The sequence below is a fragment of the Raphanus sativus genome, chromosome 8 (genome assembly GCF_000801105.2).
Source record: "Raphanus sativus cultivar WK10039 chromosome 8, ASM80110v3, whole genome shotgun sequence".
In the NCBI taxonomy this organism is placed as follows: Eukaryota; Viridiplantae; Streptophyta; class Magnoliopsida; order Brassicales; family Brassicaceae; genus Raphanus; species Raphanus sativus.
In genome coordinates this window covers 13,175,421-13,190,352 of record NC_079518.1, presented here as the reverse complement: position 1 = coordinate 13,190,352, position 14,932 = coordinate 13,175,421, and the positions used below count along the sequence as shown (strand labels likewise).

General features: G+C 35.0%; 2 protein-coding genes across 2 annotated transcripts in view; both read left to right on the top strand.

Annotated features, from left to right (window-relative positions):
• The window catches only part of LOC108818938 (protein LIGHT-DEPENDENT SHORT HYPOCOTYLS 9-like), a 17,909-nt gene extending 17,482 nt beyond the window's left edge, over positions 1-427 (top strand). The window contains exon 2 of the mRNA XM_056991557.1: positions 413-427. The gene's annotated coding sequence lies outside the window, so the exon portion shown is untranslated. The remainder of the gene's footprint in view (positions 1-412) is intronic.
• Positions 428-6,023: 5,596 nt separating this feature from the next.
• LOC108821947 (receptor-like protein 30) lies at positions 6,024-8,630 on the top strand. Its single transcript, XM_018594945.2, has 2 exons — positions 6,024-7,987; positions 8,075-8,630. Exons 1-2 carry the CDS (start codon positions 6,046-6,048, stop codon positions 8,404-8,406), a joined length of 2,274 nt encoding a protein of 757 aa, XP_018450447.1. The 5' UTR covers positions 6,024-6,045; the 3' UTR covers positions 8,407-8,630.
• Positions 8,631-14,932: the final 6,302 nt, after the last annotated feature.

Sequence of the window (14,932 nt, the reverse complement as noted above, 5' to 3'; positions counted from 1 at the left end):
TTTTAATTTTTAATGTTTTATAATAAATGCATTAATTTGCAATATCACTAATAGAGAATTTTTTTTATTTTGAGTATTTATTTCTAGTTTTAATTTCTTATAACCATTTTCAGGTTAACATAAGACAAATATGTCATACATTATATATTTAGACTACAATATGTTTATGGTTGATTTGTTCTACACAAAAAAAAAGATATTATTATTTGCTTTTGTAATATCGACACATATTTCATAATGAATAAAATATTTATAATATATAACAAACATTAGATAATAATATGTAATTAGTGACATGAACAACACCTATATAAATCATTTTTCCTATTTTATTAATTGAAAATTATACGCGACGATCTATTTCGCTTTGTCTAATCTCTTGATCGGTTTGTGACTGGTGCCTTCCTGGAAGGTGTCTTCATGCTGTCGTGATGGATGAATGGGTGGAAAAAATATCGGGTGGGCACTTCATTTCTACGAAGGAAAGAGTACTCAATTTCTCTTTCTTTCCAGTAATCCTCATCATACTCATCATCCCTTGTATTCACTGGAGGATGGTACACGTCTTGGGTGTAAGTGTATGGGATATTCATGTTGTAGTCCTCGTCATAATCTTCTTCTCTTCGGAGGAACGAGTATTCTATTTTTCTTTCCCTTATGTATTCATCATCATGCTCCTCTTCATGTGTCTCTACTGCGCATATAGCCTGGTAGTAGTCTGGTTCCCAACTCCCAACTGAATAGTCACCAAAAAAGTGATCAATATCAATCGATGTGGAGTGAAAACTATCGCCTGAATCGGTCGATGTGATTACAGACTGGTCGATCGATGGCTGGTTAGCAGTGTCAATCGATGACTCTGTGCAAGTGTCGTTCGATTCAGAATACTCTGTTTCGTACTCGACTTCACAGTATCATGTTGCTACGAGTTTAGTTTCATCTGGAGGCTGGTTACAGGACGTATGTGGCTTAACAATCTTGACTGGATCATAGTGAATCTTTGGGTTGATCAGTGTCAAGCAAATCTTGTTTATTTGCAAATCACAAACAGCTCCAACAGTGGCTAAGATTCCAAGTAATAGAGAAGAGTTCCAATTTAACTTTATGTCTAGGACATTGAAGTCAACTGGAACTAGGGCATTGTCAATATGTACCTCAAGGTCTCTGGTGATTCCCAATGAACTCTTACTCGAACAATCTACAAAGCAAAAGAATTTCTTTGTAGGTTCTACCTTCAAACATTGGTGGTCTGCCATAACTTTTGGTAGGAATCTGGCTGATGCTCATGTATCACATAGTGCACGGGTGAATTCAATGCCCTTAATGCGGCATGAGATAATGAACTCCCCTGGATCACTCTTCTTCTTCAATGTAATCTTCTTCTTGAGCTCATCTCTGATTTGGTTGAACATCTTCTCAATGTCAGCCTCTGTTACTCTTGTCTCTCGGAAGAACATCCACAACATGTGTGTGAAGTATGCTTCTTCAAAGGGTTTTTCTGTTGGGATCTTCAAAACTCTCTTTTTGAAGTTCTCCAACTCTTTTGTATTAGCCTCGCTTTTAAGGTGCTTGGGAACCTTCTCTTTTCTTTTTTCTTAAGGTCCTCTTTGCACTTTCCTTTTCTATCTCTATAGGCTCTGATGTATCCTCAACCTCTTTTGATAGGTTATCTGAAGGTTTGGGTCGGAATTTGAGTGCATCGAGTAGGGCTACGTCGATCTTAGGTAGCTGCACTCGGGGTATAATAGGTTCGCATCGATCGATGACAGTAGTGTCATGTCGATCGATGGGGGTAGCAGTAGGGTAATCGATTTCTTCCTCTTCGGATCGATCGGCAAAAGGGTGGAGTGGGTTTGGGTGTTTCTCTGCAAACTCTTCATGTGTCATGATCCGGACTGGTTTACTCGTAGCCGTAGTTCTCGTGGACTCTGTCAATTGATGCGGTATCTCGAACATCGAACGATAATCTTCTTCCCATATCGACTGATCGCAATCATCCTGTATTTATTGATGGCTGTCGATATTCATTGAGTCTCCGGCTTCAACATCTTTTCTATGGGGGTTCCCATGTTCATCCACTTGCCAGAAATCATCTACCACAATAGCATTGATGTGGTGTCTGATGAGATCTTCCTCTCTCACTTTGATGAACGCTTCTTGCCTTCTAATAGCTTCTGAAGTCTGAACCACCTGTGTCTCCAATTTCTTCACATGAGTGCTTAAGGTGTCAAATTTTGCAGTCAGGCTGTTGTACACAGCATCTATTTTCCCATTGAAATCCACTGTGAGCTTCTTTTGACCCTCTAGAACTGAGTCAAGCATGGCTCCAATCTTGCTCTCCTTAGTAGGTGGTGGTGGATTCTGATAGGAAAAATTGGTGAGATTCTTGTTGCTGTTGTAGTTGCTGTCGCTGAAAAGCTTCTGGTACTGTGAGTTCTGGTTGAAATTACTCCTTTGACTGTTGCCATAGAAGTTCTTGTTCTGATTCTGATTCTCATATCTCTGGAAACCTCCTATGTAGTTCACATCCTCTTCCTCATCAGTCTACAGCTTCTACTTCTTCAGCGAAGCTAACTTGTTTCTTCAGTATCTTGTTAACACTGTCTAGCTTGGCTTGCATGTCGTCCAACTGTTCTTTTCCTAGGGCATTGGCCGCTTTTCTTCTCTCATAATCAGTGTTCTTGGTACTGTTGCTAGTTACCAAGTTTTTAATAAGTCTCACAGCATCTTCTCGATTCCTGGTGTTAAAGTTTCCTTCACTAGTTGTATCTAGAGCTGTCTGGTAGACCAGATCTAATCCTCTGAAGAAAGTGCTAATCTCTTCTCTGTATAAACTCCATCTCTTCCTCTCTCTTCCCCACAACTCTCTATCCCTTCAGTTCAATGCGCCACCAACGAGCTCGTATCCGAGGATTTCGCCTTTCTTATCTCTACCTCGCTAATCCTCAATCCCTCGTCCACCTCTACAAGGCTAGTCGTCAGCCTGGTTCCATCCTCTCACAGAATCCATGTAGCCTCGTCGTTGGTTGTGGGTTATTCTGTTCAATAACAAATCTTCCATTTTGAGAATAAGCCCAGACTTTGACGGTTCCATCCAATGAAGATATGAGATACGGATCTGAACATAGGAGGGAGGTGATCGTGCCGCCGTGTCGGTATAGTCGCTGACCTCCAACAATAAATCATATGACTTCACCCACTGTGGCATCCCTCCAGAGATGTGACACATGTGAAAGGATCAGACTGGGTGATCAGTTGCTTTCCAGACATATAAGTTACCAGACTGTACAAAAGTAACTTACTTTAGAGCCATCAAGGAAGTAGAGAACTAACACAAGTAGAAAGCGAGAGAAAACTAAAATACTTATACTTGTACCACCAAAAAGCATGCTATTGCCAACATTCATAGCACGGACTTGACCTACCACTCTGTTAAGATACAAATCTTTACTGGTTTGAAGGTTAAAAGCCTGCGGAGTTGTATATAAACAAAATCTATGAGACCAGAGCCAAAACCAACACAACAAATATACTCAAGAGTATAGACGACTGTCATAACTGCAAAATCTTGATTGCAACAACGTTTTTATTTCTTTCATCTTATTTTTAGATTATTTGTAATGACAACTATTTATTTGTCACAACGAAAACAATATATGGCAAAAAATGGAAAGTCAGGTTTTTTCTTTACCGGTTTGGCACTAGGCTCGCAGTCACAACTCTTTTTGTGGACTGTCACAAAGTTATGAACCAAAACTTTGTCTTGAGTGTTTTTCCCGTTGAGATAACTAAACTTTTTCTCATGTTACTTTTAGCTAGTAAGTATGCTTCATAGTGATGGCAACACCAAAGGAAAAATGTCTCGGATCAGCTATGGTGACGTCTTTGAGAATTGGTTTGCTCAACACAAGGAGAACAAGCTTTACATCGTCTTGATAAGGTATATGGTGCTACTTTTAATGAAAGGTAATGGTGTTCCGTAGGTGTGAGTTTTAAGTTGTAGCTGTTATGAAAGTGTCTTATAGTCTTCATGGTTTGGTAGGTGGTGAAAACATGGATTTTGGTTGGGATTTTGATATTGGTCGCCACGTACTTTTCTTCCCACAAGCATTTTTTTCTAGTTTTAGATACTCAATTGTCAATTCACACTTTTTTTAATGCACAGACATTAGGCTCAATGCCGAGTCTTTTTTTTTTTTGAAACACAAATACTTGATTAAAGCAAAGGAAGTTAGTTGGGAGCAATAAAGGCATCCACAACCACCACATTGTCTACAAGAGTTAACGCCAACTTGGCCAAATTATCAGCAATCATGTTCTTCTCTCTAGAGATCCAGAGAAACGAGATTGACTGAAACTCAGAAGCAAAAGCTAAAATATCCGAAACAATGCTATGAAGTTCTGTAACCACAGAGCCAGAGTTGAGACAGCGGATTAATTGAGCCGAGTCCGACTCTAGTCTTATCTTTTGAAGGCCTTGACGGCAGCAAGACCGTATCGCTTCTCTCATCGCCAGACCCTCTGCAACTAGTGGAGAGGCTACGAACTCGACCCGATCTTGAAACTCCAGATTGTACGGTGTCTAGGGAATCGTCCATCCAAGTCCTGCAACATTAGAGGAATCAATCCAGGCTGCGTCAGAGTTAACTACCAGGACCTCAACATCTGTTGTATTTGCCGCCTTGTTGCTGCTGTGAGGAGGGGTTGACTCTGGTTTGCTATTGATGCTCCATTCTCTAGCCAGTTTGATTGTTGAAGAAAGTGTTTCCTCGGGAGAGAGAGAGAAACCTTCAAACACAAGCTTGTTTTTTTATTTCCAGATTGACCACATGATCCATGGGATGAGAGCTTTAGATGTAACTCCAGAAGGAGGTAAACACGCTTGCGAGCAGATAGTAGGCCAACTTGCCATCAAATCTATGATTCCTCTGTAGTCCACCTCAAGCGTAAAAGGGGCAAGTTGCCACACTCTTTGAGCAAAAGGGCATTGGAAAAGAAGATGAAGTATAGATTCATTGCAGCCACATCGTTTACACTTTGGGTCAGCATCTATATGGCGCTCAACCAAGCGTTCTCCCACGGGTAGAGCTCGTTTTAGCAGTTTCCAGACAAAATGTTTGACCTTAGGGCCTCAATGCCGAGTCTATTGCGTTAAATATTATCACTTCAGTTAAATCACCTAAAAAAATCTAAAATTTTTAAAAATATCTTACCAAATTAACTATAAATTTTATTTTTACCTTTAAACTTTTATTAAAATCACTCAAACAACTTCAAAACTCACCTAAATCTCACTAATACTAAAACACTCCAAAATCTCTTAAAACACTTAATTCAATACACTCCCCTTAAAAAAAAATTCTGAATGAAGTTTTCTCTTTTGAATTTTGATGTAGTGAATTAATTTTGGCATATGCTAATATCTACATCAGTAATATTATTCAATTTTACCAGCTCTTATAAACTCAGTAATCTTAGCAAAAACAATTGGCATCTTTTTCAAGAAACTAAATTATATCTTTCAATCCAATTATCTATCCGAGGATGTATATATCTGCATGATATAACCTTTTTACGACGTCATGCATTGCATAGCTTGATATCAATAAGTGAAGAAAATCTTGTCATGTATTGCAAATACTGGAGGATGTACACTAAGTGCATCACACTAAGTAAAACTCTAGGTCCGCCTCCGGTTGAACAATTTCTTGTTACTGATTCTAACCTTCTATCTTAGTGATTAATTGCCGTCAAGAAAATAATCTTTGTGATTAATCAACATGACCGTAAACTATGAAGCTAGCCGTAATCATTGGTCCAAATAATTGAAATGCGTGGAAATTTAAAAAATGTGGCCCACATCATTCATTAGAAGACTTGGAAAATACAGCCAATCTGACGACTTGAGTTAATCAAAATACACCCAATTCCACCAGTTGACGCCAAAGTCAAGACAAATTAAGATTTGTTTTCCTTTATAAAGAGAGCCATAATCATAAAAACCAAACACTTTAATACCAACACAAAATAAATTTGGGATTATATATGATGATTCCAAACCAATTTTATTGTCCTTTTGATACTGTTACTTTGTTTTTCTTCTCTCTGGTTTTCCTCCTTCTACACACGTCTGCTTCTCCTATGCTCCAACATTGTCATCATGACCACATGGATGCTCTTCTTGAGTTCAAACACGAGTTTCTGGTAAATGGATTCAACTCAAACTCATCTTTAAGTTCATGGAAGAAGAATAGTGATTGTTGTGTTTGGGAGGGTATCACGTGCGATACAAAATCTGGCAAAGTGATTTCACTTGATCTCAAATACATCCCTCTCAACAACTCTTTAAAACTAAATAGTGGTCTTTTTAAACTCCAGCATCTTCGTAACCTTAGCCTTAGAGACTGCCATCTCCATGGAGAGATTCCTTCTTCATTAGGAAACCTTTCTCATCTAAAACATCTTGATCTTTTGGGTAACTATTTAGTAGGGGAAGTTCCAACTTCAGTCAGAAACCTAACCCAACTAAAATATTTAAACCTTAACGATAACAAGTTCACTGGAAATATTCATGTTCCCTTTGCCAACTTTACAAAGCTGACCCACTTAGATATTTCAAACAATCAATTCACAGGTGAATTCCCTCTTGTATTACTAAATCAAGCCACTAGTTTGTCTGTTTTAGTCATCAGCAATAATAAATTTAAATCCATATTTCCATCTAACATGAGTCGATTCCACAAGTTAGAGCATATTGATGTAGGTGGAAACTCATTTTTTGGTCCTTTTCCTACATCCTTGTTCATGGTTCCTTCGTTAACATGGGTTAATTTAAGGGAAAACCAGTTCGAAGGACCTATAGAGTTTAGGAGTATATCTTCGTCCTCTAAGCTCCAGAGTTTATTCCTTAGTCAAAACAATTTCGAAGGTCCTATCCCCAAATCCATATCAAACTTTCTCAATCTTGAAACTTTATTTCTTAGTGACAACAATTTCACTGGACCAATTCCCATATCTATATCAAAGTTGGTCAACCTTGTTACTTTCGATATTAGCCAAAACAATTTCATTGGACCAATCCCCAAATCAAACTTAGTCAAACTCGAGTATCTTGATCTTTCTAACAATAAGTTAGAAGGTGAAATTCCAGGTTGGTTAGGGGGTGTATTGGAGTTAATGCTTTCTCACAACTCTTTCAGCCGTTTTGGAAAGTCATTAGAAGTTTCAGATGTAACACATATCCAAACGTTGGATCTGAGTTCAAATTCTTTTCGAGGACCATTACCTCATTGGATATGCAAGCTTAGACCGTCAATGTTCTTGGATTTGTCTAACAATATCTTCAACGGTTCCATCCCGCAATGTTTAAGGAACACGATTGTGCCTCTCAGAGCCTTAAATCTACAAAACAACAATCTCACAGGAATTCTTTTTCAAGATTTATTTGTCAATGCTACCAACTTAGAGTTGGTTGATGTCAGCGGCAATAAGTTGGAAGGAAAACTTCCAGAATCATTGATTAACTGCATTTCTTTGAAGTTTTTCAATGTAAGAAGCAACAAGATCAAGGACAAGTTTCCATCGTGGTTGAGTTCTCTGCCTTCGTTAAATGTTTTAATCCTCCGATCAAATGAATTCTACGGGCCGTTGTATCATCCACGTGTGTCCATTGGGTTTCAAAGTTTAAAAGTCATTGATATATCAAATAACCACTTCAACGGAACTTTGCCACCTTTCTATTTTTCCAAATGGCATGGGATGACCACGTTAAGGGAAGAACATCAAAGTTACACCGTCTACATGGGATATCCTGCATATGGAGGTTTTTACCGTAGTTCGATGGAAATGGTGAATAAAGGAGTTGATACGAAATTTCAGCGGATCCGAAAAGACTTCAAAGCTATTGATTTTTCAGAAAACAAGTTTTGTGGAAAGATCCCCAATTCTGTTGGAGTATTGCAAGAATTGCGTCTTCTCAACTTGTCTGGTAACACATTCACGAGCAATATACCTCAATCATTGGCAGATTTAACAAATCTCGAGGAACTAGACTTATCTCGAAATCATCTGTCAGGTCAGATTCCTGGTGAGCTTGGCAGTCTATCTTTTTTGTCAATTATGAACTTTTCCCATAACAATCTCCAAGGTCCAATACCGCGAAGCACACAGTTTCAAAGACAAAAGTGTTCAGCATTCATGTACAACTCCAACTTTTACGGTCTCGAAGATATATGTGGAAAACCTCATGTCCCTAATCCTACACCACAAGAGTCCGAAGATTTGTCCAAGCCAAAAGAACAAGTGATTAGTTGGATTTCAGCGGCCATAGCCTATGGACCTGGTGTGTTTTGTGGGTTGGTGATTGCACATAAATTCTCTCCACACATACACAGCTGGTTCATGTAAAAGTTCTATCGAAAGCAAGCCCAAAATAGATTCCAAATGTTCAACACCATCTCCCTTTAAATATTTGTGAATCATATGTATATTTGTGTTCTTTAAATGTAATTTTCTTTATTAGTATTTGTTTTAATAATCGTGTTGATGGTATGTGAGGCTACGAATGTTTAAACTCTTACATATGGTGGGTGTGTATGGTCATCTGGAATGCTCTATGTTTACTTTGAACTTTTATCACTTTTCACGTCGTTTTTAAGTCTTCCGCACAAGACTTTGAAAGGCGAAAAGTTCAATGGAAACTTTTCTTCCTCTAAAATGACAATAAAAACAATGTCTTTTGTGACTAAAAAAAAGTGTTACAAAAAAAAGACACAAGAATAAAATATATAGGCACTCTTGTTAATGAACCAATCTGTGAGTGACAAAAGAATAAAGATCCGGAGACTTCAGTCTGTGTATCAAGTTCCACTACACAAGAGCTCAACGCGATCATCTCTGGGTGTTCTTGGTTGTGCAAATAGAAAACTTAGGCACTGGTAAACTCTGTAACATTCTGATTCATATCTACCTAAGACTGTTTTTTTGGTTATTCATCTTCACTGTCATCTCACTTGGCAGTTATCTTTCAAGAAACCATATCATTCGAGTAAAAGGGGTTCAAACTTTTGTATTCTGGATCAAAGCAACCTCCAGGCATTCCTTGTAAGCATTCCCAAGTAATATTTTGAGAAATATATAAATTTTATTTATATATAATTGTATCAATAAATAAAATAAATATTTATAAAAACGTATGGATATATGGTATATATAGAAAGACAACGCACTTCAACAGTACATACCACACTATGGCTCCGGACTACGGATTGAGCAGTGCGGGACAATCGGTTTAACTGATATGCGGTTCTAATAGTTATAAAAATGTATGGATATCTGGTATATATAGAGACCTTTGTTACTGTTAACTGCGGTGCGGAGCGGAACGCCATTTACCATTCGAAACCTAGCGATGTCTAACTTTTAATGTATGCGGTATTTCATAAAGTCGAACAAAAAAAATCTATACTAATAAAATAGAAGTCATGACTTCTTTTATCTGTGATATTTTTAAATGGACCATCTTCTAGAAAATTTATCACATTTTAGATAACTTAATCATCATATCTTTTAAAATCTTTATCTTTATTTAAAATACAAATAAATATTGTTTAAGAAAATTCTTAAAAAATCTTTTCAGAATCATTTTAAAACTTACTTTCAAAAATTATTCAATTTTAAATTTAATTATCATTGAATATAATTAGAGTTTCAGTTAAAATTTGTTTTTGATTTATGAACGAAAATTAAAAGCATGTATATATTAATTATATTTTAATGATAATAAAATTTAAATTGATTAATTTTCAAAAATTCATTTAATAAAGATCTTTAATATATTTTGTTAGAAAGAAATATTCATTTCTGTTTCAAATAAAACAATGTTATCCAATTTAGTGTATTTCAAGCAAATTTTCAACTAAGATATTTACTGCAATTTTTTTTGCAAGTACAATATATTATAATTTCTCTTTTAAATATTTTTTGTAACTAAAAAAATTGTTTTTTTTAACAGTATCTCAAAATATTTCTTCTCTGTTATGTAGATCCAATTTAATTTAACTTTGACATACATTTCAAATTTTGAAATAAAACCAAATTATGTAAAATGGTATTGTTACCTAATATTCTCAATTTTGTTTTACAAAATTTCTAAAATTTATTGTAATAACATTATAATATATTAGAGCTATATATATATATATATATATATATATATATTACATTAATTTAGTGATATTTTATTATATGAACTAAAATGTTATAGTATATAAAAAAATCAAGACGGTTGTACGGATGAAGATCTAGTATATTTTAATTCTTGACGTTTGGAGTTTTGCTTCAAATACATCCCGCTCTGTTAGAAAAAGTATGATTGGCAACTGAAAGCGCAATTCAAGAATAGCTGATGAAAATATGCATCCACTTATATTACCAATCACTACCTTTGTATCTGTTGATTGTTTAATCGAATCTAGATAAGCCAAGCCTTTCAACTCAAAAACAAACTTGCTTCACACAATAAAGAGAACAATGCCAATGACTTACTTATATATGTAATCAACTAAGAATCAATCGGAAGTTTGTTTAGGTATGCATAAAGCAAAATAAATAAATATGCCCCATACATTTTTATAAATAGTCTCTGACTTTTACATCAGTTTTTGGATAATAAAACTACATTCGTGATGTTAACTACATAACATCGTTAAGTTAATTTAACTATATAACATCGTTAAGTTAATTAAGTTACACGACGTTGTCATGCATAACATATACTTGATCTAGTCACTAGTCAGCAATCATTTTTCATTTAAAAAATAAAAAGCATAAGAAATGAAATGAAAAGAAGATTAATGAGAAATGAAAAAGAAAATAAGACTATGGTATATCTGAATTATTATCAGTTGAACAAATCTTGTTACAGATTATGACCTTTTATAGCTTAGTGATTGATCAACTTCGCCATAACGTACGAAGCTATAGCTGTACTGGTATGCAATTATCGACAGAAAAAGATAATGTATGTGGAAATTTTGAAATCTCTCTGGTAAGAGTAAATCAGTCAACCAAATCCGACGACTTTAGCCAATCAATCACGGATTCGATATATGTGGAAAATTTTGATATAAGGGGTCCAAATCAATGAGATCGGAAAACTTGCAAAATCATCCGACGACTTGACGCAAGACTTGGTGAAGTTTGTCTAGACGGATTGAAAATTTTTGTTTTCCTTTTTAAAAGGAGCTAATCATAAAAGATAATTTTTTGGGTTCATTCCCTATAAGAAAAATGAGAATTGGTTATTTCATACACATATTTTTTAAAGGAAATAAAATATTTAGAATTTATTATTTGAAATATACAAAAATAAAATAAATAAAAAATAGTAGTAGCTGTAAAAAAGATTTTTTTAACATCATTAAAACTGTTCATAATAAACTTTAAACCCTAAACACTAAACCCTAAACATTAAATCCTACAATCTAAACTTTTGGGTAAATTATGAATTTTTGGGTAAACTTTAAACCTTTGGAATATCTCTTTACCCAAAGATTTATCCAAAGATTTAAGGTTTTGTGTTTAGGGTTTAGGATTTAGAATTTAGTATGAACGGTTTTAACAATATTAAAAAAATTACGGCTACAACTATTTTTTATTTATTTTTTATCTTTTTGTTTATTTAAATATTTATTTCTTTTTTAAAAAAATATCTGCATATGAAATAACCAATTTTCATTGGTTAGTGAATCTATAGGTTCAACTAGGGGGTAAACCCAAGAATTTCTCAAATAAATTTGGCAAAAAAAGACTATTACCGATTTTTCTCATATGCAATTCTTTTTTTTACTCAAAATGAAATTTTGGATTTTAGGGTTGAATGGGAATGCAATATTGGTTCTTACATTCAAACATGCATCTCTCTTTTTTATTCTCCTCAATGAACATTAAAGAAGTAAATAAGTTTTCTTATGACTTGGCTGGGAAGTAATGAGGAAACAGTCGGTCTTAGTGCCACTTTCGAATCGAACTCGTCTTCTCACATGTCATATAACAGTGGGATTTAGTCATTTCATTGGGTTATTTTGACTGTTTAAAAAGTTTGGAGCACAATATAAAAAATTAGTTAGAAAGTTAGGAAGAGGCAATCAGGGTTATTCAGTAGACGTGGGTAAATTATCCGAGTCCGAAGACTCAAACCGGTTCTGATCCAAATTTTAATGTACCAAAACGAACTCGATCTGATATAGATATCCGAATGATACATAACTTTTTATATCGGAAGAACCGGATCCAAACCTAACTCAAAATTTTTATGGATATAAAAAAAAAATCCAAAGTACACATTTATATCTAGAAATATTAGTTATATTAATACTTGAAATAATTTAAATATTAAATTTATAATCATAAATTTGAATATAGTTGTTAATATATGATGATTTGGATCTTTTAAATTACTTTCCATACTTTTGGTAATTTTGATTACTTTTTGTTACTTTTGAATATTTTGGACATATCTGAACCAGATATTCGGATAAAATCGGTCATATTCTATATATTTGAACTATAATAAGTCGATTCGAACTGGAATTAGAAATTTTTTGGTTCATTGCGATATAACCAGAAATATTGGATCCGACAAGTACCAAATCAAATCCGATCTGAGATTCAGAATACTTGATCGGTACAAACGATTCCATATCCCTTTATCAGATATTTGAAATACTCAAAACCCGATCCGATGTCTGAATGTCCAGACTTAGTTATTCATATAAACTAAAAAAATTAAGAGAAAGCCAGATGGATTGAGGGATTAAAAGATCAAAACAGCGTGATATGAAAAAACTAACAAGACACCTCCCACTGTAAAAAAAAATCTATCCCCATATGGTTTTAACTAAATAAATTAGAATTATTATTTGAGATCCCCGCTTTAATAGTCCAGATAGTTGGAAGGGTCGGGATCTTGATTCGATTAATAAGATCTTGGATTTGTTAAAATCGAATCCAAATTCAGATATCTTGATTTTCTAGATTCGGATACAGATATCTGAATCTAATTTTTTCAAGAAAATTAAATAAATAAATTATTGTGTTTGTTAAAATTAGGGTTGGGCATTTGTAAGATACAAATCTTGGGTCTGATCAGTTGAAGCTGTGATTTAGTTTTTTACTTTAGAATTTATGCTATGTATTTTTATGTTGTAGCTGTAAGATTTTTGCTATGATTTTTGTAAGTTATAAAATTCACAGATTTATTAATAAGTTTCTAAAACACTGTTATTTTGCTGTGAAAAAATACTGTCTACAGCCAAAAGAAAAGGAAAAAAGGAAACGTATCTGTAGGTTTCAAAAATCAAAGTAAAGCTTGATTGTTAAATATTTTTTTTTTGGGTAAAATTGATTGTTAAATATTGTGGCTGTAAAAATATTTTTTGCTGTCCACAACAACCAAAGCACTAACCAATCAATCTCTTTATCTTTATATATTCGAAATAACCATAACTGAATAAACGTATCAAAAATCTTCTTACAAAAAAGGAAAAATGTATATATATTTGCATGCAATTGATTTCTGTGTTGGAATTTTGTTACTTCAAATGTTCTTATCTTTTTTTTTTCCATCTAGTAGTATATTTTATTAATGGATCAAAAGCCCAGAAAAAACAGCATACAAAGCCCAACCGAGGGCAAACTGATAGAAAAACATTGGGCCTGAAGCCCATTCTCCAAACCTAAGTGACACCACACTAACCACGTGTCACAACCGCACCCAACACCAAGACACGCGTCTCCCGGTCACAACTCGGTGACCCACAAACCTAGACATCGCCGGAAGAGACGAAAACTACCAGAAGTTTCGTCGGAGTTCCCCGGAATCGTCGATCACCCCATCCTTTTTCCGGCTGGATTTTGTCAGGGAGAGCATCATCAGGTCTGTCCCAAGATCTCATCCCTATCCACCGGTAAAAATACACGGGCGCCTTCAATCCCAGACGCATCTTGCCTCCTTCACCACCGCGACAGATCTTTTGCAAAAGCCGGCGATGCAAAGCTTCGTGAGCCTTTATCCCCCGGAGTCATAAGCCGGCGACGACTGAGTTAAAGAAACCTCGTCATCCCGGAGTCAAAAACAACAACACTTATACATCGAGAAAAGAACCCGACAGCCCCTCCTCTTTCCGATCGATAAACAAAGAAAAAAAAACAAAATGAAAAATACAAACTAGAAATTAACCTAAAGCTAGAGCCGAACCGACAGTGGTTGTGGAAACCCACCCGTCGGCCGGAAAATAAAGTACGGCGAAGTTTGTTCTCTTGTTTTAGAAAGAAGTCAGAGCAAAACTGAGCCACCGAAAATTAACTTTCAAATGTTCTTATCTATGTGCTTTGATCGCTAAACTATTTGCGGAATTCACAAAAGAAACTATATAAAGATGATATTTTGTACCTCACGTTTTATTTATTATTTTTATCGACGTATCTTAAACTTTTTTAAACGTGAAAACAGGGCCAAAATTATTTTGTCAGGTACTACAAGGTACTACATTCATCCGTGCCCCTTTGTCCGTTTCTGTCAAAAATGCAAAACAAGCCTCATCGTATTGTGTGATTCCACAAAACAAGAGAGAAAACATCCATTTAATAAAAGATTAAACCACATTTTCACAAAAACGTATTGTGATTCCACGGACCACGTATCCCGTATATGCATGTTATAATTACAGTTTTTAACTTAACGCATATACATATACTGTATAATATAATTAAACGTATACAAACATGCACATATCATCCTATAGAGTAACGTTAAATAGTATTCACGAACTAACCAACGAAAAGAGAAAACATCCGATTTAGAAAAGGTTAAACCACGATTTCACATAGCACCCATTGTGTTGTGATTCCACGTACCCGCCGTTTATGCATG

Bases quoted from the DNA above. Each gene is read 5' to 3' on its own strand.
- LOC108821947 (XM_018594945.2), top strand. From the start codon at position 6,046: ATGATGATTCCAAACCAATTTTATTGTCCTTTTGATACTGTTACTTTG. The intron at 7,988-8,074 runs GTAACACATTCA...ATCATCTGTCAG, and splicing joins GCGTCTTCTCAACTTGTCTG to GTCAGATTCCTGGTGAGCTT.